General features: G+C 44.1%; 3 protein-coding genes across 3 annotated transcripts; 2 read left to right on the top strand and 1 right to left on the bottom strand.

Annotated features, from left to right (window-relative positions):
* Positions 1 to 475: 475 nt before the first annotated feature.
* LOC141748277 (olfactory receptor 10C1-like) lies at positions 476 to 8,544 on the bottom strand. The gene is made up of 2 exons (XM_074600042.1): positions 8,522 to 8,544; positions 476 to 1,385 (listed from the first exon to the last, which is right to left on the bottom strand). The coding sequence occupies exon 2, from the start codon at positions 1,349 to 1,351 to the stop codon at positions 476 to 478; it is 876 nt and encodes a 291-aa protein (XP_074456143.1). The 5' UTR covers positions 1,352 to 1,385; positions 8,522 to 8,544.
* On the top strand, positions 6,259 to 8,987 carry LOC141748276 (olfactory receptor 11L1-like). Its single transcript, XM_074600041.1, has 2 exons — positions 6,259 to 6,270; positions 8,022 to 8,987. Exon 2 carries the CDS (start codon positions 8,049 to 8,051, stop codon positions 8,985 to 8,987), a length of 939 nt encoding a protein of 312 aa, XP_074456142.1. The 5' UTR covers positions 6,259 to 6,270; positions 8,022 to 8,048.
* Positions 8,988 to 17,886: 8,899 nt separating this feature from the next.
* On the top strand, positions 17,887 to 21,024 carry LOC141749068 (olfactory receptor 5V1-like). Its single transcript, XM_074602142.1, has 3 exons — positions 17,887 to 18,821; positions 20,385 to 20,457; positions 20,959 to 21,024. The coding sequence occupies exons 1-3, from the start codon at positions 17,887 to 17,889 to the stop codon at positions 21,022 to 21,024; spliced, it is 1,074 nt and encodes a 357-aa protein (XP_074458243.1).
* The last annotated feature ends 1,211 nt before the right edge of the window (positions 21,025 to 22,235 follow it).

Genomic DNA, 22,235 nt, shown 5'->3' with positions numbered 1-22,235 from the left:
CTCTGAAACAATTCTGTTGACGTCTGTAACAAAAATGTTAGCTGTATAAAACAGGAAGGAAACGTCGTCTTTCCTCTTTCGATTCCTTTGTCCTTTAAAGCAGTCTTTAAAATGTTATGCAGGCACAAGACATGGTAGCTATCTCCGTAAAAATTTTGGTGGAGACCAACGCTGTCTATAGTTATGTCACACAACATTTACATAACATTTTTAAACAAGAACGGCGTTGACAGAGGAACTCTCACCAGAAGGTGAGATTGGTGAGGTGGAGTCTGATGGCATGAAATGTTGCCTTGAAGGTGGGTTTAGTGTCCCTGTCACACGGGTGGAGTTCATTTCATCTGCATGTAAGTCTCTACAATGCGAGGGTGGGATTTGATATGTCGGTCACTGGTCTTTCCTATATCCCTCTGGCAACGTGCAGGTGCAAGAGGTGAGGTATTTGTGGGTGGTTGTTCAGCCAAGGGGAACTGGCCTAGGAGCTGGGGTGAAATAGCTTCCTTCTCATTTTAAAGAGAGCCCCTTTCACCTCCCTGTTCCTGAGGCTGTAGATAATAGGGTTCAATATAGGGGTCAATACAGAATAGAACAGAGAGAGCACCTTGTCCACATCCAGTGAATAGCTGGATTTGGGACGTATATAGATGAACACAGCTGTCCCATAAAACAACGTCACTACAGTGAGATGTGAGAAGCAAGTGGAGAATGCTTTATACCTTCCTCTGGCAGACCTGATTTTGAGGATGGAGGAAATGATGAGGCTGTAGGACACCAAAATGAGCAGAAAAGGCATCAGGATGACAAAGGCAGCAGCCAGAATGATCTGTAGCTCATTCCAATAAGTGTCTCCACACACCAGCATCAGCACTGGCTGGATCTCACAGAAGAAATGGTTGATCACTTTGGAGCCACAGAAGGGCAAAGAGAAGATAAATGTAGTGTGCCCAAGGGCCACGAGGTTGCCACATATCCATGAGGAAGCAGCCAGCTGCATGCATACCTTCTTATTCATGATATCCATGTAATGCAGGGGGCTGCATATGGCTAGGTAGCGGTCATATGCCATAGCAGCTAAGAGGCAGCACTCAGTCGCCCCAAAGAACAGAAAGAAATACATCTGTGCAGCACAACCTGCAAAAGAGATGGACGTATCACTTGAAAGAAGACTGACCAGCACTCTGGGCAGGGTCACAGAGGTGTAGCAGATCTCCAGGAATGACAAGTTTGTGAGGAAGAAGTACATGGGAGTGTGCAGGACAGGGTCCATGTTAATTACAAGAAGAATAATCAGGTTTCCCAGCACCGTGATGATGTAAATACATAGAAATAGGATGAAGAAGATGACTTTCATATCTGGGCGATAAGAAAAACCCAGGATAACAAATACGATTGCAGAAGTTTTATTTTCAGTGGTCCCTTCTTCATAGGATTTCATCTTGGAACAATAAAAACACAGTGACAACAATGAAACAGCATGGTACATTTCTTAAGTCAAGCCAAATAGCCCTCTGTTGTTAGCAGCCGCTTACATGAAATTCAGCGTCAATTCCAGTCCTAAAGTGAGGCATCTGCTGCTCTCGGAGAAGACGTGGTGCACACCCTGGCCACCATCTGCCATGCAGGGAAGGCAGGGTGCACTCCTGTGGATCTCGTATCACGTTTGTGAGCCCCATGTGGATATGCTGGACAGCCCATGACATCTAAATCTAGAGAGCTGGGCTTAGGCTTCTCAATCATTTCTGAGATGCCTGTGTTTCAGATGCTGAAAGCTTAGATGTCTTGATAAACTGTGAGGATAAATCCCACCCAATGTGTCCAGCAGCCTATAAGTCTGTTTTTCCACCCTCCCACCTATTTCATGTTAACGTGCTATGATGTCTGTGTTAGTTATGTGCATGTTCTGTTAGAACAATAGTTGACCTCCAGAGGATTTTAGTTTAAATTAATAGTTTCATTCTACTCTCAGTCACCTCGCATTGGAGCTTGGACACATGATAATTACAAATCTTAAAATGGAAGAGATGACCTGTCATGGTGCACTCTCTTTGTTGAAAGCTTAGGAAGCATTGCATGACAAATGTATGCATGGACATTTAGGTGCTTATACATAGGTGTCCCATGCCGTTTTGTATGACTCCGTTATCCAAGCACAGGGTTTGCAGATTTTCATTAGGATTGAGAGCCAGTCTCACTCTACTCTCCTGGAAGTCATCTGCCAAGAACCTCATGGATCTGTACAATGAAACCGAGTATCTGCATTTAGACACCTCCTAACTCCGAGCCACAGAATTCAGGGTAAACCTGATTACCAGTCACAACCAGATAAAATGGCTCAAGAAAGACGCTGTAACCTCTCAGGGCACTTCATCATGATCATGCCTATAAGCCTTTACATTAGTCTGTCCTCAGTAGAGGAAAGAGAGGCTTCATACCAGCCTCCGGAGTTGAAAGAGAAAATGGCCCAAAGAATGTGTAGCTTTTTAAAAGCTTGTTCAGGATTGGAGATTGCCTCGACTGATTTACGCAGAGGTAAATCGAGGAGAAAATGATTCTCCAGTGGTGGAGATAGGAACTGCCAGAAGACAAATTTGCCTCGTTCTGAGGTAAAAGCCTAAAATGGACCTGAGAAGTTGCCCATTAAAAGAATGTATTTCTCTCCATCAACCGCCACAGGTATTTCAATAGTCAGTTCAGGTACATATGCTTATCAGTGGCTAAAATGAGGTAAAATCAGTTGTATCAGATGTCTCCTGGAATATGTATGTTGAAAAGAAAGCACAAATGCCATGGTTGTGTGATTTTGTGTATGTGCATTATCAGAAGTAGAATTATTAGACAGTTATCGCTAATACTGAGTCAGTTACTTTACAGTACAGCACAGTATGGTACAACCTGTACTTTAAGTTGGGACCTGGTTTACTCAGGGAAGCAAGACCTCTAGAAGAAGCGAATATAGTCTTTGGGAAGGCAGGAAAGACAGATAAGGCCTTTAGAAAGGAAAAGGCAACGCTTTATCTTTGGTACCCAAACTTAGGTAGCCAAGGTCTCCTTCAGGAGGCTTTGAAAGGCACGTTCCTCTTTCCACTGACCATAAAGGAAACCTCGATGACTGTCTGAGACAGAATGATTAGCTTTCAGGTGATCCCATTTGGTAAGATGGATCCCACTCTTAGGTGAGCTTGCAGAGGTAAGGTACATCCAAGGCATGATTCAGACTACTGTGCAGATAGGTTTCTGGTTTATCACTTCTGATTTGGCCTCTCTGGTGACTCTCTACTCCATTTTTCTTCATTGTTTGTAGAGGGAGGCCACAGAGCTCAGGATCCCAATATAAGTCCTCAGGTTGAGTGCTGCGGGAGTCATCCCTTCCTCATTGCCTCTGACCCCTTCACCTTTACTTTTCCAAACTCTTTTCCAGAGCTTCCATTCTACCCTTTGGCACACCTCTGTCTTGCCTCTACTCCCTCTGGTAATTTCTTTTCAAGTGAGCACTCCTTCACTTCTAGGTTATATTTCTAACAAAAATATGGATTGCTGTTTATGCATTTTCAAAAGAATCTCTGCATTCTGCATTCACGTGTTTCATGTTTTTACAATTGATGGGTAAGCACTCTCTAATTCATGTCAGTTGTACATTTTCTTTTTAACTTCCCTCAAAATTCTGCCTTGAGAATGCAGATGGCCATTTCTAAAACATCCTATCAAATTTTAACACACAGGATGTCTTCTTTTTCTCTTAAACTGAAGTAACTATGAAAACATTTTCCATACGTAAAAAAAAAAAATCACTATAAATGACAACACTGCCCCACCACCACTAACCAATAAGAAAAGGCACTTTAACATAACATAGCATATCACAAGTTCTCAGGCATGACTGTAATTTCTTATAATAAATAAGATTAAACTGACCTTAATGATATTTTCTGAAGGGAACATGCTGTATCTGAGAAAAATAAAAACAACGTTGACATTAGCTTGTGATGCTGAATGGTAAACTTGTGTCCTAAGCCCTTAACAGAAATTTGGTGATATTTGAGTTCAAGGAACAACAGAAACTGTTCAGACTCAGTTGAACTCAGCTTGCTTACGGTAACTCCATGACTATGGGAGAAATTCCAGTCAAGCCAAGACATTTTTTACCTACCTCTGCAGTCCTTCTCTTGTTTCTGTGCTCCATCTACTAAATCAGGGGGGAACTGTAGTATTTGATGTTTCCTCAGCAGCCCTAGAGACATGGTCCTTGTTGCCTTACAGGTGCTCTCTAAGATGAAATCACAGAAAAGGCACATGGTCAACACCTGAGCTCTGCAGCAACCTCTCCTGAGACCTGTGTGATTAAGCTGAGATGGGAGATAAACTGGGATTTACTGCCCATCTCAGAACACAATTTGTCTCTCCATTGTTTGGCTGTTGAAAGCATGGATCTCCAGGTACTCCAAACTCCTGAACTCCAGAACACTGGGGCAGTGAAGTCTGTTAATGAGAAGCATTTCTGTGTCAAACTGTCAAATCCCATAGCATTTTTAGGTTGAAGGCTCTGTGGAGGATAAGAGGAAAGAAGGATACACAAAGAGCAAAGCCCTCAGTGTGTCCTTTTGACTTATAGTCTGCCAAGGATGTAAAAAATCTTTCAACATGGCCTGGAACAATCCACAGCTCCATGCTTGGAATGAAGGAAAAAGAGGCTTAGGAATGACATGGTTGGTTCCTCTGTGGCCAGAAAAATAATGGTTTGATTTTTTTTTCAGTCCAAGTGTGTAGGCTCAAGGCCACTGTTCACTCTGGGCCATCGCTCATTTGCACCCAAACGCTGCTCCCTACTGAGAAAAAAAGTGCTTATGCTACACAGGTAGCAGCCCCAGCTGTGTGTTGGAGAAGGCTTCTTGAGAGGGTGTGGCAAAATGACTCCCTCTGGTCACTCCATCCTGACTTACAGCTCTTCATTCCTCAAACAGCGTGGGGAAATGGGCCCTTCTGAGTTCCTCTTGCCATTTGTCATCCTCTGCTCTACGCCACTTGCCTTTCTGGACACGTGACAGACATAAGGCATCTTGGTTCCTAGCTCCCCATTATCACCTTCTGAGGCTGAGAAGACGACAGGTGCTTTGAGATGAGAAAAGCAGTAAAGACCCAAGGCCAGCATGACCTTTTGCATCCTACCCATCCCAGGGCAGGAATGTCTCCATCAGCAGGTCATGGGAAAAACAGGGAGACCCTTGGACTCTGAGTCAGGCTGTCTGACTGGAAGCGTCAACAGTCTTTCAGGCATAGAAGCCATTTCAAACTTTTTTGTTTGGTTTGTTGATTTGGGGTTTGTTTTTTTTTTTTTGTCTTAGGCATGTTTCCTCACTTCCATCTTGGAATCATAGAATTATCTAGGTTGGAAGGGACCTTTCAGATCATCGAGTCCAACCATCAACCTAACACTGACAAAGCCACCACTAAACCTTGTCCCTATCAGTCTTAGAAGGCATTAGATTGACTTCTCTTCATACAAACACACTTGTCTTCCCTGATCTTACCTCTTCTGTCTCAGCTTCTGTTGTCTTCATTATCAGAGGAGAAAGTGCAACTAAGGCATGCCAATGCATCTTCTCCCCCTTCTCATGTCACGCTAGCGCATAGGACAAGCCCTTCTTGAGCAACAACACAAACAAGCAACACAAACTGGGTAGGGGCTACAACGAGGACGGAGGCAGGAGACAGGAGTATTTCCTCTTTCCCACTATTGCCTGATGAGCTGGTACTTCTCTGATCACCTTTCTTCAGTGTTGGCACCTGAGTTGTTTGCCTCTGTCCCTGAGCTATAGATCATCAGCACAATTTCCACATAGTCTTCTACAAAGGAGACTGGCTTCCCTTGTGCTCTTGTTTGACTCCTGGAAGAAGCCAGTAGTACGAGGCTCTGTTCCTGGCCTGAAATTGTTCCTGTAGGAATGAACTGTGCCTCTATTCAAGGGTGAGTTTACACCGCCAACATGACCAGGGATGTGAGAAATGTGTATTTCCTGTGGCCCTATCTCCCAGTGAAGCATTTAGTTACCACAGCATCTTGGACACCCCTGCTGTGCTGTTCACACAGACAGGAAACGGGGGGAAGACTGTCCCTTTTTCTTTTTGAATCCAGGTCACCTTGAAACTGAACACAGAATCCTTCCTCCAGATCAACGAGCCGGGTGGGGACCTCTGCTCTTGGGGGTATTCTTGAGCAGGCTGGAGGGCAAACACTGCAATTTCTGCCCTGAGAATGGGACCCTAGAGGAAAAGGTAAGCCAAGGAGCTCTGCATTACTTGACTTAACAGGGGAGCCCCACAAAGATGGATAGAAATCTCCTTCCCTGAGGCACTGGAGTGGGAATTAGAGGCTTTCTTTTAGAACATGAAAGAGACAAGACTCGAGCCTTGGCTGGGCTCCAAGGGGTCTGGCGGGACCTGGGAGTGTGGGGTGACATTGGGATGCGCTGGGTGTTTGCAGTGTGCTTCAAGCTGGACCAGCTGGTGTATGGGGCACCCATAGGGTGGGGAAGAGGGCTGGTGCCCAGGCAGGGGTCCTGGCCAGCAGAGAGGCTATGCCGATGCAAAGGGGACCTGTGAATGTGTGTAAGCTTGTGCCTGCGCTAGTGACCTCCTGTCTCTGCCAGCCTCAGAGGAGGAGGGGACGTTAGCTGAAAGTTCTATAATGTTTTTTGGTGAAATTTGGATGCAGGTTTTCCAGACGGTTTCTTCTCTTATGAAGAAGCTCTTCCTTGCAGATATGTCATCAGTTCATGTTGCTAGGGTGCCCCATGGTGAGTCTCCACCCATGGGATTACTCCCCAGAGATCCTCAACAACAATTGAAATCAATGCTTGGTACAGTTCAGGCTTTATCTTTATCCATTTTTATGAAAGTCAAGACTGACCAGGTGGTAGTTCAGTCTAAAAGGGTTTCTATCCAATATGATGTTGTAGTCACTGCAATAGTTTAGTAATGAGACTCAAACTACAGAGTAAAGGATGATTAAATTCACCAGGTAACTGTTTTTCTGATACTGACATTAACTGCGCCTCAACCAGAAAAACGTAAGTGGCTGAAGTATCCAGTCCGAGACAAGGACCTGAATGCAGACTGAAACCTCGCACTACCTAGTGTGCTCACACCTTGGAAAACAGAGCTGTAAAAATTGGGCATATACTCAATATTATGCATATTGGTTCGTATGTAAGTAACTAGATACCATTGCTGTGTGCATCAGCTCTATTATGGATGTGGGAAATGGAGTTTATTCTTATGAACTACATTGCTCTTAATCAATTTCTAGTAACAGATTATTCTCTATGGTTTCCATTCTTGGGGTAGAAATTATATTTTTACTCATGGTATTTAACAAGAAATTATAAGATTGATGGTGAATCAGTGTGCAAGTTTGTACTCCTCCATGACAGAGCATTTTGAGAGAGTTCTTACATGTGCCCTTGTATGTGTATGTTCAGGACCATGCAAATGAGTATTACATTTTTATAAAAAAATCACGTGTGTATTAACGAGTGGGGTTCTTCAATGCAATAATCACTGTTGATTATGTATATAATTTTTTATATTTCTTTCAATGAAAAGCAGATCTTTGGTGTGTTTGTGTCTGAGTTCACGTGCTATATACATGTAAGTTTATGTATACATTTTTACTATGGATTAGTGTAAGTGATACCTTTATATATTTATATACTTTCTTACACTTATCCCTGTGTGCAAGCGTGGAGAGTGGCTGTCTACTGGACTATTTGCAATTCATTCTATAATTGTTTATGTGAATTTCATGAAATACATGTTAAAACTTACATTTCAGGAGGGAGAAAGAGCAAGATGGGAGGCAGGGAAGAGGGAAAGAGGGAGGAACAGAGGGAGGGAGGGAGAGAAGAAAGACAGACTGGTAGTGACTTTGATGCTGTTCCCAAAGGTTTATTTGCGAGCCATAACCTTTATAGATAGTGCTTTCACCCCTGAAAGTTAACATATTCTGATATTGATTATTTCCTTAGCAGACAATTCCTAGCTCTTTCCAAGAGATGACAAATGTCACAGCAGTACTGGAATTCAGGCTACTGGGCTTCAGTAGCAACCCACGCTGCCAGATCCTGCTATTCACCCTGTTTTTGGTTATTTATATTCTCACCATCCTGGGAAACATGATTATTATTTCAGTGGTGACACTTGAGCCACGACTTCATTCGCCCATGTACAAATTTCTCAAGAACCTCTCTTTCCTAGAAGTCTGTTACACCACCACAATTGTACCCAAGATGTTGGCCGATCTACTGGCACAGAGGAAGACCATCTCTTTCTCAGGATGCATGGCACAGCTTTATTACTTCGTTTCCCTTGGAGCCACTGAGTGCTACCTCTTGTCGGCGATGGCATATGACCGATTCCTTGCGGTCTGTGAACCCCTGCACTATGGTGTAGCCATGACTGCTGAGTCTTACACCTGTCTGGCTGTGGGCTCCTGGGTCACTGGTGGTTTTACTGGTTTTCTGCCCTGTCTGATGGTCTCCAGATTGCATTTCTGCCGTTACAACCTCATTGATCACTTTTTCTGTGATATCTCTCCACTGTTGAAGCTCTCATGCTCAGACACCACTGTCACAGAAGCTGTCATCTTCATCCTCTCTCTCCTGGTCCTTTCCAGCTGCTTTCTGTTGACTCTTGTCTCATACCTACTTATAATTCTCAACATCCTGAAGATACCCTCTGCTTCTGGAAAAAGAGTTACCTTCTCCACCTGCAGCTCACATCTCATGGTAGTGACTATATACTATGGTACAATGATTTCCATGTATGTCCGTCCCACCTACAACCTGTCCTCAGAGCTCAACAAGGCTGCATCTGTGCTCTACACAGTGGTCACACCCCTCCTGAACCCAGTGATCTACAGCTTGAGAAACAAGGCATTCAAGAAGGCCCTGGGACAAGTTGTCATCAGACACCATCGTCTTCATTCTTTGTAGCTGGGAACACTTCAAGACTGACTGTTGTTGATGTTCAGGTTCTTTGTTGTATTTTGATTACAGAACAGTTATTACTGTAAACTGAAATGTCTCCCGGACTATACAATGTTTTACTTTCCTCTTTTTCTTCTTTTTCCTCTTCCCTTCTTTCTTTGCACACCATTTCATTTACTTTTCATTACTATTATAATTACTATCTGAATTGCCCTTTTCTTCTTGTTAGTGCACAGACACAAATACACATGAACATTCAAAGGCTAATATTTAATTTTAAATTTACAAAATATTTATATGTTTCCTTCCTTGTAGATTTCTGTCTTGGTTTGCCTGGTCAGTTTTCTGAATTCACTGATTCAGATTAAACGCCATTCCGTTTTTCTTATACTTCACTTGGGGCATGTGAAACTAATGCCTTGACAAAAAGTGTATTTGCCTTTTATGAAGAAAATGTATCCCCAAACCACATTTTATTGTTACTTTACAATAATTTAACACTATGAGAAGTCATCTAAATCAGGATTCATGACAGCTAGGTGATGAGACCAACTCCGGTGCATACAGAGAAACAAGCTTAGACTTTGGGTGCGTCTCCATTGCTAAATAACTTAACCCCAAGGTTTCTCTGAGGTTATTGTATTATAGCCATTGAAATCACAAAAATGCTAGTCCATTTTTGATTGCCCTGATAGATAGAAAGAATGAAATATTATCCTCTGAAATGAAATCTGGGTGTGATTCTACAAATAGCTCACTTAAAGAACTACTTATGAGTTAGCAGAGTGGATGACATCAGGCCAGATTTCACTCTTTTCACTAAAACCAGTCTTCCACAACTACTTCATCAGTCATTTGCCCTCCAACACCTGCACAAAACCCCCTGGCATGGCCTTGGGAATGACACACACATCCTCAGCATCAGATTATATATAAAAACGGTACTTTGACGGGCTGCAGTCTACCATTCATTTTGTTTTCAGCATTTTGAATGAAAAATAAGTACATGCAGAAGCATTATGCCTGAGAAGCAGAAATATCACACAGTGCCTAAATGACACTTGGGCCAAGAGTTATGCAGCGTGGACACAACGTTAGGAGGTTAGCCGTCAGCATGGGTAGACATGAGTGACTGTACACCAGGACAGGGAGCAAGGGATCATGCTCCAAAGCAGATCCCTGCTTTTAGTTGTGTAGGATCTGTTAACTTCTGCATTGGGGCTAATCACCAAGGTACACCATGGTCCAAAACAGGTAAATTGAATTGCCTTACAGAAATTACTGTTTCTTTCTGTTGATTATAACAGAAACGCTGGTGACTGGCTTTGTTGTAAAGACCTAATTTTCTTTCATGCTCTGTAAGATATATCATGATCTGAGATTTTATTGGTTCTTTAAGTTGTCATTGAGGAAGATACACCTTTCTGAGCTTGACTCATCTGTGAGGGTGACATGAAACGCATGACAGATATTCTTATCCTTCTGTACTGACTATAAGAGGGATCTGAAGTGTTCAACTGAGACTACACTTCTGGCTCATAAGTAACTGCTGTTAAGCAAAAGGTATCTTCTCCTAGGTGATATATAAAGCCAATTTATGTATTATACATTTGTTTATAGGATAGTTCGGGTTGAAAGGCACCTCAGACGGTCTCTAGTCCAATGCCACACTAGAAGTACCTGATCTCTGCCTAGGACATCAGAGCAGATTGCCCAGAGCTTTTCCAGTCCAGTCTTGAGAACCTCCCAGGATGGAGACGGCCACTCTGAGCAACCCCTGCTTGACTGTCCTTGTCATGAAAAACTTCTCCCTTGTAGCCAGCCTGAACCACTTTGCTTCAACTTATGCCTGTTGTGCCTTGCCCGTTGTGAAGAACCTGGCCCTATGATCTTAATGACTGCTAGGAACTTCGGGGCCTTTCATCTGACATGTTCTGCAGCCACTCAGTCCCCAACATGTATCACTGCATGGGTGTTCTTCCCCCTGTAGTGCATGACTTTCCATTTGTCCTTGTTGAATTCATGAGGCTCCTGTTGGCCCATTGTTCCAGTTTGTCTAGATCCTAATGACTGACAGTCCTGTTGTTGTGGTTTAACCCCGGCAGGCAGTTCAGCCCCACACAGCCACTTGCTCACTCTCCGCTGGTGGGATGTGGGAGAGAATTGGAAGGGTAAAAGTGTAAAAGCTCGTGGGTTGTGTAAGAGACTCGTAATTTCCCCTAAACAAAGACTGAGAGAAGCAGTTGGAGGGAAGCATGAAACAGATGGTGAGAGATGAAGGGGAGGGGGAGGAGGCCCTTGAGCCTTCCTGAGGAATGTCTCAAACACTAGCAAGTCTAGATGGATAATGTGGAGTCTGGACAATGCAGGCCTTCTGCTCGAAGAACTGATAAGGCTAAAACCTGCTTATCTCTTGTATGACTCATGGGGAGGCCTGAGAGCGCAGGATGGGCCCAGAGGTGTGACAGGACAGCCCTGCTTTTAGGACAAGCCCTTGCTTTTAGGCAAGGACAATATAACAGGAATCTGCGTAGTTTGTTGTTTCTTGTAGTGCTTTGTTTCTTCAAAAGGCTACTGTGCCCGATGAATGACCTTTGCCTCATTATTCGTGAAATGCATATTAAAGTTGACACCCCTGTATATGCTAATGAAAGTTATCGAAATCATGCTAAACATATATGACTACAGCACTCGTTTCTCCACCCAAATCATGCTACATGTCACCTGGGGGGGAAGCAGAAACCTGAGCTGAAACTGCCCCGTAGTGGTGAACATAAAAGGGGAAAATAAGTGCCACTGGGGGATACACAGAAGAGTGCTTTTACCCCACCATTGGCAGGAACAGCCGTGGAACCAGGACCAGTGGTCTCCTTATCTCTCTGTCTCGCTCTCTCCCTCCTTCTCTATCCTTCTGGTTCTCTTTCTTTTCTCTTTTCTTTTAAAGTTGTTAAGTATGTAATGCAAGGCATACCTTACCACTCGCCATAATTCATGGTATATCTGTTGTTAAGTACCGCTCACCATAAATTCTTGTATACCTAACCAATTATCATTAGTTAGACTTAGTCAAGACATATATTAATCACTATGGGAATTTAATAAATGTTTGTATATGGACCTTGAGAGTTGTCTCACCTTAGCCCGCGCTGCTGCGGGTTTGCGAATCTGAGTCACTTGCCTCCTCTCTTTTCTGAGTGGGGCGTGACAGGTTGGTAAAGCACAGCTGTGCACACAAGCAAAGGAATTTATTCACTACTTCCCATCAGCAGGCAGACGTTTAGTCATTTCCAGGAAAGCAGGGCTTCATCTTGTGTAATGGTTACTTGGGAAGACAAACATGGCGACACTGAATGGCCCTCCTTCCTCCTGCCGCCAGCTTTTATTACTGAGCGTGGTGTCATAGGGTATGGGATATCCCTGTGGTCATTGGGGGTAAGCTGTCCTGGCTGTCCCCCCTCCCAACTTCTTCTGCACCCCAGCCCAGCCTACGCGTTGCGGGAGGGACAGAGTGAGAAACAGAAAAAGGCTTTGATGCCGCGCAAGCACTGTTCAGCAATAGCTCAAACATCCCCGTGCTACCGACAGTTTTGATCACAAGTCCAAAACATAGCACCATACAAGCTACTGTGAAGAAAATTAACTCTATCCCAGGCAAAACCAGTAAACCTGTCCTCAAGTATACTGACTGGTCCCTGCGGCATGGTGTCATCGGTAGCCTTGAGAAAAGTGAACCACCTCTCGTTCATTGATAAAGGTGTTGTACACAACAGGTCCCAAGATGCGTCCCTGAGGTGTTCCACTTGTCACCAGCCTCCCGGCACAATATCACCCATTAACAACTACCCTCTGACCCCAGTCTTCCAAGCAGGTTTTTTGACGTGTCTTATTATCCACCCAGCCAGATCATAATGTCCTTATGTAGATAAATAGCCATGATCTTGTCTCCCACAGCCAGGCTAGTCTATCGCAGAAAAATCCAGAAATGTGTCTGTCAGATTCTTACCCTCTCAATATGCCAGCAATGATTCTCTCCATCATTTTCTTACGAATGTTATCAGGATATCTGTGTTCAGTTGATTCCATAATACCACGGTATCCTGTCCGTGAAAGACTAATTTGCTAGCAAAAAATTAATGGGTGACTACAGAACCTCTGTCAGTGTCAAATATTCTTCTGTCCTGTCCAGGTTTGATATCGTGGATGTGTGCTCTGTGAAAGGAAGTGTGCCATGAAAGCACAAAGCGTTGAGGTATAATATCAGAAGATAAAACCAAGATGGGAAAGACGGCGTCTGGTCCCACCCTTGCTGATCAAAAGAGGTCACAAGAATTATGATACCACTAAAATATATTCAAATCTTATTTGGGAAGGGGCCAGACAGGATCCTTGAAGAGATCTGTCATTCCCGTGCTGCTAAAACAAGGGGTGCATGTTGCAGTAAAAGAAGGAACCACGCACATATTGAATCCTGAACTTCATCTTGGCAGTGAGACTGCTATGAACGACGAAATAAGCTGCACCTCAGATGTGTCTCTTTTTCCCCCTTGCAGGAGTGGGAGCATAGAACATTATCTCACATGTAGGTAAATGAACTCCATCCCAGTTGAAGACCTTATTCCCAGAGGGACCAGGGGAGTCCCATCCAGCTGCCAGAGGGACTGCAGGGTCTGGGAGTCTCTAGGGGTGGACCTGTGTGTGTGTGGGCATCTGTGCAAGTGAAGTGGTGTCGGGAGGGACAGTGTTGGATGAGAGACTTTAAACACAGTAAAGGGAAAAAAAAAAATCTCCCATTTCCCTCTTCTGTCTATCCACCTACATATTTGAATATTTGTTTACCTAAAGTTTATTCAAAGTCCAGTGAAGTAATATTTAAGATTTCTTCTAATTTAGGAATTCTAATTCTTCTAATTTAGGAATGAAGATTTTTTTTTTTCCTGTTTACTGAAATTTTTGAATTTTTGAATCAGGTTAAGGCTGACAATAAAGATAAATACAGGATGACAGAGAATCTTGTTGATTTCTTTGGTCACATAGTAGTGGCATCATAGGACCTACATGGAAATGAAAAATTTCAGAGAAAACCATGGTTGAATGGGTGCTCATGCACCAAGTTTCTTCTTCTGGCTAGGATGCTCATGATGCAAATTCTTTTTTTTGCAGCGTGCTTAATAGGAGATGAAGACTACTGAACAACATCAGTCCTGAATGTCCATCACAAACGTCATCTCAGTTGTATTTTTGTAAAACTGTGGTAAACCCACGGATGACTGCCACGCCACAGCTGCAAAGATGCCGAAGGGGGATAAATCATTAATAGCTTCTTTCTTTGGCACACTAGGCAAAATGCACACAATTACAGAAAGTCAAGCTCAGGCAAAAAGGCTTTCAGTAAACTGCAAAGAAAGGATGCACAGGAAAAAAAAAGAGAAGCTATGTCATCCCTTTGTACTGATGGTGTGTGGTAGTTCTTTCAGATGGGATGCATCTGCTCCCATTTAGACATCCAGATTACAGACACCATATTTCTATATGAGCTATAGGGACATTAAGGTACGGGTCCATTAAGTAGCTATCTATCTCAGTTGTTATTCGCATCGTAGGCACCAAAGATTAGTAGAATAAAGTCCATCATTTAGACAAGAGATAAGCAATCCACAATGTGAAGCTTCTCTCAGAAGATTTTGGGAGGGAGGGAGGGAGGGATGCCTGTAATATTAAGGATCACTGCTTTGAATTAATCTCTTCATTTCAACCAACATATCCAAGCTATGATGATTTATTTTACTTGGTCTTAGCATTACTTAGTAGACAGTTTGTGTTTGCAGTATCACAGAGGCCAGAGTTACACAGCAGTCTTCAAAACAGAATGGCTAATGAAAGGAATTATAAGGTGCAGCACTGGGAATATAAGAAACTAACTAATAGCTTTATTTATTTATTTATTTTATTTTTCTTATTAGCTCCTGGCTCAAAATATTCAGGGTTTCATACACAGAAGATAATTGTCCCAGAGGCAGCCAGGAAATATTTAGGCCTCAAAAGTAAGGCTGAGAATTTAGAGTTAGGAATATGAAAAGAGATGAGCTGCAAAGGAAGCGGTGTGCTGTAGACTCTTCCCCCGTACATCACCAGGACAAACACAGAGAAGCATCTCTTTTCCTTGGGTAAACTGTATTGAATGTTGTTACATATAATGTTTGACTAAAAGATGCAGAGATTGAGAGTGAGGATGAAAAAGACAAGAGATGTAGATGACAAATGAGAGAACTTCAAGAAAGCTTTATCTTGTATTTTGGGAAATGTTGACTTATATTTTCTGTCAGTTCACTGTTATTTTGCTCTCTTATAGGGATTTGAGAGTATGCATGCATGAATGTTAGTTTATTATTATTTCATGACAGTATTTTCTACTAACAAACTCATTCAATACATTTTAGTACCTTTTTTCAGGAAGAGGATACAAGAATTGCAAATAGGTAAATGACATCTCAAGAAAAGAAGCAGATTTTTTTCTTTGATGAGTACACAAATACCAGACCAAGTAATTCAGTGAATGTATGGAGTTTTTTGAAGTATCATGAGTTAGCGTTCATGCTCATGTTCATGATCTAGGCTCTTTGAATGGCCAAAGGAAACAATTTGGCCACATGTGTCTGAGACAGGCAGAATGAATCTGCCATTAACGGTGCTAGTCTCCACTAATTATTTTATCTGCTATCTGCTACAACTGAGCTCTGTGCTCATTTTAAAAATTCATGGGGAAAAAAAAATTGAAACTTTCATAGTACTATGATTTTTGTTGCATTCCTTCATAAATGTGGGTATAATACAAATGTAAGAATAATGCTATTAAATTCATTATAAGACTAGTGAAGAGCACTAAAAATCTTCTCCCAATGGGTTTAGAATGTCAGTCTGCAAAGACTAGTGTCATCAGTGGTGTAGGAGACTAAAAGGGTAAAAGGCATTCCACCTTTAATATCAAATTCCACAATCAATTGCACTCTAATGACTCGAGTCTCTATCTCAGCCCATCTTCTTATCTATTTTTTCATTTTGGCTTTCCAAACTAGAATTGTTGAGCAAAATATAGTTTTAATTTGACATTTGGAAAAAAAAAATGATTCTTTAATAACTGCTGGATGTTTTTCCCTCCACAGAACTAGTTTGTATTCATTTAAATGCATAGTACAGTTTTTAGAAGTCATCATAAAATCTTCTCCATTGAGGATTTTTTTTTACTTCACTTTCTTTTAAACATCAAGGAGTCTCTCTTCTGTAAATGGAAAGGGGAGAAAAGTTATAAAACGTGTACTTATTTCTCATTCTTAAGTATCATCTTCTAGACATTCCTTTTTTTTTTTTTCCTGATGAAATAATGGAGGGATCTAAGCAACTAGTTTTGATTTTTGTGAATATCTTTTAGATAAATCCAATAGTGAGACAGTTTCCCACCAGTTGTTACCTAAGAACTTGTTGATAACAAGAATTTTCTGAGAAGTAATGAGTTTCCCATTTCCAGAGTCAAGTGCCTAAATGAAAGAAAACAAGATGTTGGTAATGATTTAAGCCAAAGAATTCATTGCTGTGTTGTAGGACATTGTGTGACACACCATTAAGGCCTTTGAGCTTCTCCTAGCGTCATGATAGCTCAGAGATCAAACTCACGCTTGCATCTAATCTCCCTGAGTGCCAAAAGTATGGCTTGGTTCTGCTGGAGCTCAGGAGTGGACCAGCTGGCTTTTATGAGAGGCAACCAAAGGAAAGGGTGGGGGAGGAAGACGTGGGAGCTGCCTCATAGTGTAGATCTGTTTCTTGAGATGCTGAAGGTGCAAACTGGGTGGAGATACTTGGTTCTGAGAACTCGAGCCTGAACTCTACAAACTACCAAAGGAAAGGTGAATACGATCCATCTCAATTATTGGCCAAGACAGCCGTCTACACTGCTTTCTGAGTTGGAAACACCTACTTAGATGAGATGCATCGTATGTTTGTGCATCTTGTGACACCTCTCAGTTGTGTGACTAACACCACAACAATGAGGAAAATATTATATTTTGGACTACTACTTTTCCTGATTAATCCCCACTCATGTATTGGAGAGTGTAACAGGAAACTTCTTCTAGGAAAGTGTATGTGTGTGGGAAATATTCCTTGGAAGTTCTCTGCTTTACAATACAATTATCTGTTTTGTCGTCAACCTGCTGTCAGTAAACATCGGAATGTGTAATTCCCCAAAATTCCACTTATCCCTGGCTTAGAGCGGAGACCTTAAACATGTTTGTGTCTATATGTCCAGAACACGGAGCCTGTGGGGGTGTTCTGCAGTCACAGCCTGTGGATATATCACATTTTGGTCCTGAGCCAAACCAGAAACACAGAACAGACTTCCTAACAACTGGGGCAACCTGGCACCTGGCATCTAGTTCAAGGTTAAGGTCATAAGTGCAGAGGGACAGACCGGTCCTGGCAGAATTGCTGTCATCCTCCCATGTTTGGTGATGGGCACTTCTGGGACTTAAGCCTGTTTGTCAGGAAAAAAGGTATTTTAGAGAAGTCAGAGGATTGTAAGGACTTCTTTCCCAGGCCTCCCCCTTGTGTGGAGTTTGAAAGGCATTTGTAAGAGGAGATGAAGGAGGAGGAGGAGATGCCTGTTGGGCTCTGTGGGGAGCACAGCTCACATCTAATGCTGTCTCCGCAGCATTTGCTTTGTTGCAAAACCTGCTTCTCAGCTAGGACTGAAATTGACTGCACCCCAGCCCTTGCTCCTGACTTCGAATGCTGCACAAGGCTGGTTGCTTGCCTGTCTCTGGTACCTGGGAGTCAGCTACTGCAACTTCAGTACGTCCCCACGCCACTTGCCGACATGATGTTTTTTCCTCCTCTTACAGGTATGGTACTGTGAATGGAAAACCAAACAAGTGCAAGTGAGTTTGTTCTCTTGGGACTTACAAGTGACCCACACCTTCAAAGCTTCCTCTTCTTTGTGTTTTCAGTTATTTATTTCATCACTCTGTTTGGAAATATGGTGATCATGATTGTTATAAGTACTGATACCCACCTTCACTCCCCTATGTACTTCTTCCTTTTTCACTTAGCCCTCACAGACATCTGTTATGCCACCACCATTGTTCCTTATATGCTGGTGAATTTCCTAGTGAAGCAGAAAACCATTGAATTCAGTACCTGTATTATCCAGATGTCCTTAATCCTTCTCTCAGCTGGGAGTGAAATTTTCATGCTCTCAGCAATGGCATACGACCGATACGTTGCCATCTGCAAACCACTGCACTACCAAGAAGTTATGAACAGACTTGTCTGTAGCCAGCTGGTGGGGGGCGCGTGGGCAATGGGGGTCTTACACTCCATCATAAACACACTGCCAATGCTAAACGTTCAATTCTGCAAGTACACAGAAATTAAGCACTTCAGCTGTGAGTTGCCCCCTCTCTTAGCTGCAGCTTGCGGTGGGACCTTCCTCAATAAACTTGTTCTTCTGTCTTCTGCTGCGATCTTTGGGTCAAGCTCCTTTCTGCTCACTCTCATCTCCTATATCTACATCATCTCTACTGTCCTGAAGATACAGTCTGCAAAGGGGAGGCACAAAGCTTTCTCCACTTGCAGCTCCCATCTCATCATAGTGGTTTTGCTATACGCAACTGCTCTGTTCCAGTACACAAAACCCAGTTCAGTCTCGTCATTCGTTCTAGATCAACTGTTTTCCATCCAGTACAGCATTTTAACCCCCATGCTAAACCCCATCATCTATAGCCTGAAAAATAATGACGTGAAAACGGCTTTGGGCAGAATGTTAGGGAAAATTCAAGTTTCGCAATCCGTGTAACTACCTCTAAACTGTACTTTTCAAATAAATGCAACTTAAAGCATGGAGCTATAAAAGAGCAACCTGTCCTATATGTTAAGGGATGTTAAGAGTGGCTGTCACTTGCCACAGCTTTGGACCCAAGACTCCCTCCTGCCTGGCTGCTGGAGTCTGCACACACACACACTCTTGCAGGTCCCCTGAGCAGCAGCACGGCCGGTCTGCCGCCCAGTACCCCTCCTCTAACCTTCTTACCTGCCCCATGGGTCCCCTACTCACTGACTGGTCCAGCTTGATGCTTGCCGCAAAGAGGAAATGCTCACGCACTGCTCCCAGAGGTTCTCCACACTCACGGGTCCTCCTGGGGACCAGCACGGACCCTCTGTCCACCTAATACAGAATCACAGAATCACAGAATGGTGGGGTTGGAAGGGACCTCTGGAGATCATGTAGTCCAACCCCCTGCCAGAGCAGGGTCACCCAGAGCAGGTGGCACAGGAACGCATCCAGGCGGGTTTGGAACGTCTCCAGAGACGGAGACCCCACCACCTCTCTGGGCAGCCTGTGCCAGGGCTCTGACACCCTCACAGGAAAGAAGTTCCTCCTCCTGCGAAGACCCAGGTCCTTCTACGCACCACCTGGTCCAACCTGAAGCTTGCTGGTGAACACACATGCACACCCCACGCATGGCTGGCTTGGGGAAGATATAGACACTCACCCCCCCCACAGCAGGTAGCACCAGGCACATGGGCTGTGGCCAGCCACCAGCTTGGAGTCCCCCCCTCACCTCCCTCACCCCAGTCACCCCCAGTAGATGTTTTTTGGGTTCCTGCCCCACCAGCTGGTGGCCGAGACCCCTACTCACACCAGTAGCTGACACCACAGGCTGGGGGTGCCTACACCCCTGGTCTGATGCCAGTAACTGGCACCCAGTCCACTCATGCTGGTCCCCCAGTAGGTGACACCCAGTCCTTGCAGCACCCCCACACATGGGGCAGAGGGTGAGATTACGCAGACAGATAGTTAAGAAGAGATGTAATAAGAAAATAGGACAGACTGCAATGATCAGGTGGAGGCCTTGTTCATAGAATCATAGGATCATAGAATGGTTAGAAGGGACCTTAAAGATCACCTAGTTCCAACCTCCCTGCCATGGGCAGGGACACCTCCCACCAGACCAGGTTGTTCAAAGTCCCATCCAGCCACCTCCAGGGATGGGGCAGCCACAGCTTCTCTGGGCAACCTGGGCCGGGGTCTCACCGCCCTCACAGCAAAGAATTTTTTCCTGATTTCTCATCTAAATCTCCCCTCTTGCAGTGTAAAACTGTACCCCTTCCCCCTACATCCTATGGCTCCCCTCCCTGATCCAGAGTCCCTCCCCAGCTTCCCTGGAGCCCTTTTAGGGGCTGGAGGGGGCTCTAAGGTCTCCCCGGAGCCTTCTCTTCTCCAGGCTGAACCCCCCCAGCTCTCTCAGCCTGTCCTCATGGCCACACAAGCATACTGATCGGTTCCATTCTACACGCAACTTACAACACTCATTTACACCTGTTTCTGTCTATTCCTCCTTTGTTCCCCCTCAGTTTCCTGCCCCTGCACATTCCCTCCTCAGTTTGCACAGTCCCACCAACCACCTCCAACATCCTGCACCCTCAGGTTTGAATCTTTATTGGTTGCAAACTCCATGTTTGCCTGCAATTTCTTGATAGCCCATCAATTAGTGTGACTGACAAGATTTCTTATGTATCTTTTTCCTCATTATGTTTAACTGTCAGGTTTGTTTCTCTGTCTAATTTGTTTATGGCTGCATCCTTTTCCTTAGTATCACATGTGACAAAGTTCTTTCTTAGATAATTTCGCTGAATGTATCAATTAGCGTGACTGACGACATTCTTTCTCATCACTTCCTCCCTTACGGTTTCTTCGTCTAGTCCATATCTCTTTATGTTCTTGTTTATAGCTTCCTCCTTTTCTTATTATTCATTTTTGCATTGAAAATGTCCTTGACCAGATACCCTTAAAGGAGCAGGTACCCCTTTCCACAATCCTCACACTGTAGAAATCAGTTGTGTCTGTAGGAGCAGGCAGTATCGCTTGTTTTTTCACTTCATGCTCTCATTCCCATGCTGTCTTTATTGCATCCCTACTCCTTTGCAGCTGGGATCTTTTCAGGGGGCAACGACGAAGTTGGCAGAGGAAATCCAGGGACAGCTCAGTGCTTAGATCAGCTGCTCTGCTAGGCTTGTTCTAGGTCCAGACACATCATGCAGGGGCAGCCCCTCTTCCAGCCACTGCGTTGCTTTCACAGCCATAGCAGTCATCTCCTTGCTGCAGTCAGGACTCCTGCTTTCCTGGGCCTGCGTTCGCTGAAACCTGGTCTCTTCAGAAATGATCTCTTTTCACTTCTTTTCTGTCCTGTTGTGCCCCTCTCATGTATATGGTCTAACTGCCCTTGTAAGCTGGTGCTGGCACTGAGGTGCCTGCATGAGCACTCCCGTGACTACACACATATCCTACCAATGCTAAAGAAAGCCTGGCCTCTTCTGGCCTCCCTATTACAGCATCTCCACAGTAATGGGGTTTCAGCGTAGTGCCTGAAGCCTTAGCTTTTCTTACAACACTGCTGGCAAGAACATGCTTCAAAGCATTGCACCCTAAAGGACCCGCTGCTTTCCTTGGGTTCTCCATGAGCTCAGGGTGACAAGCACAGAGTCCTAGCACTCCCTGTGAATGCAGAATGGAGACCAATTCATACCATTTTCAGTTAAACACCTTAGGCTGGATCTAGCAGCATACCTGAGTGCATCTCATGCCATTGGAAATGCCTCATGATTCCTCAGAGCATGTTTCATGGCCACAGACACCTAAAAATGAGCGATAATAGGCAGTGGCTCTATCTGGCTAGGTCCACTTCCCTCCCTGACCAACATGACCAGTGTGGAATCACCCCACAGCCCCAGAGAAATGCAACTCTGGACCTGGAGCAGGGGAGAGAATTGGACCGCAACCCCATTCACTCTGCTGAGCACCATTGCCAGCTTGGGGTCCTGCACAGAAGAGGGGATCCAGAAACATGGTTTCGTTTTTACCTGCAAAAAGACTCTCTGGGGAGCAGGAGTGTCACTAAAGAAGAGCACATCCTAGATTTCTGGGCCCCTATGATTAGCATTTTTGCGATTACGGGTCCCTATGGTTACAGGCCCTGGAGTTATTGACTCCTATAAGTATGAGCCCCTGAGGTTCTCAGCCCCTACAATTATGAATCCTCCAACCACATTTCTGTGTGCCCAAGGGGCCACTGACTATGTTTCTGCATAGCCCAGTCACCTCTGGGTGACTTTCTGTGCAGCTCAGACCTCTCTGAGTGCCTTCCTGTGTGCCTCAGAGGCCTCCAGGTTCCCATAGACCCCAGGAGCTTCAAAGGAGCTAGGGTC

The sequence above is a fragment of the Larus michahellis genome, chromosome 9 (genome assembly GCF_964199755.1).
Source record: "Larus michahellis chromosome 9, bLarMic1.1, whole genome shotgun sequence".
In the NCBI taxonomy this organism is placed as follows: domain Eukaryota; kingdom Metazoa; phylum Chordata; class Aves; order Charadriiformes; family Laridae; genus Larus; species Larus michahellis.
This window is presented reverse-complemented; position numbering and strand designations above follow the sequence as displayed.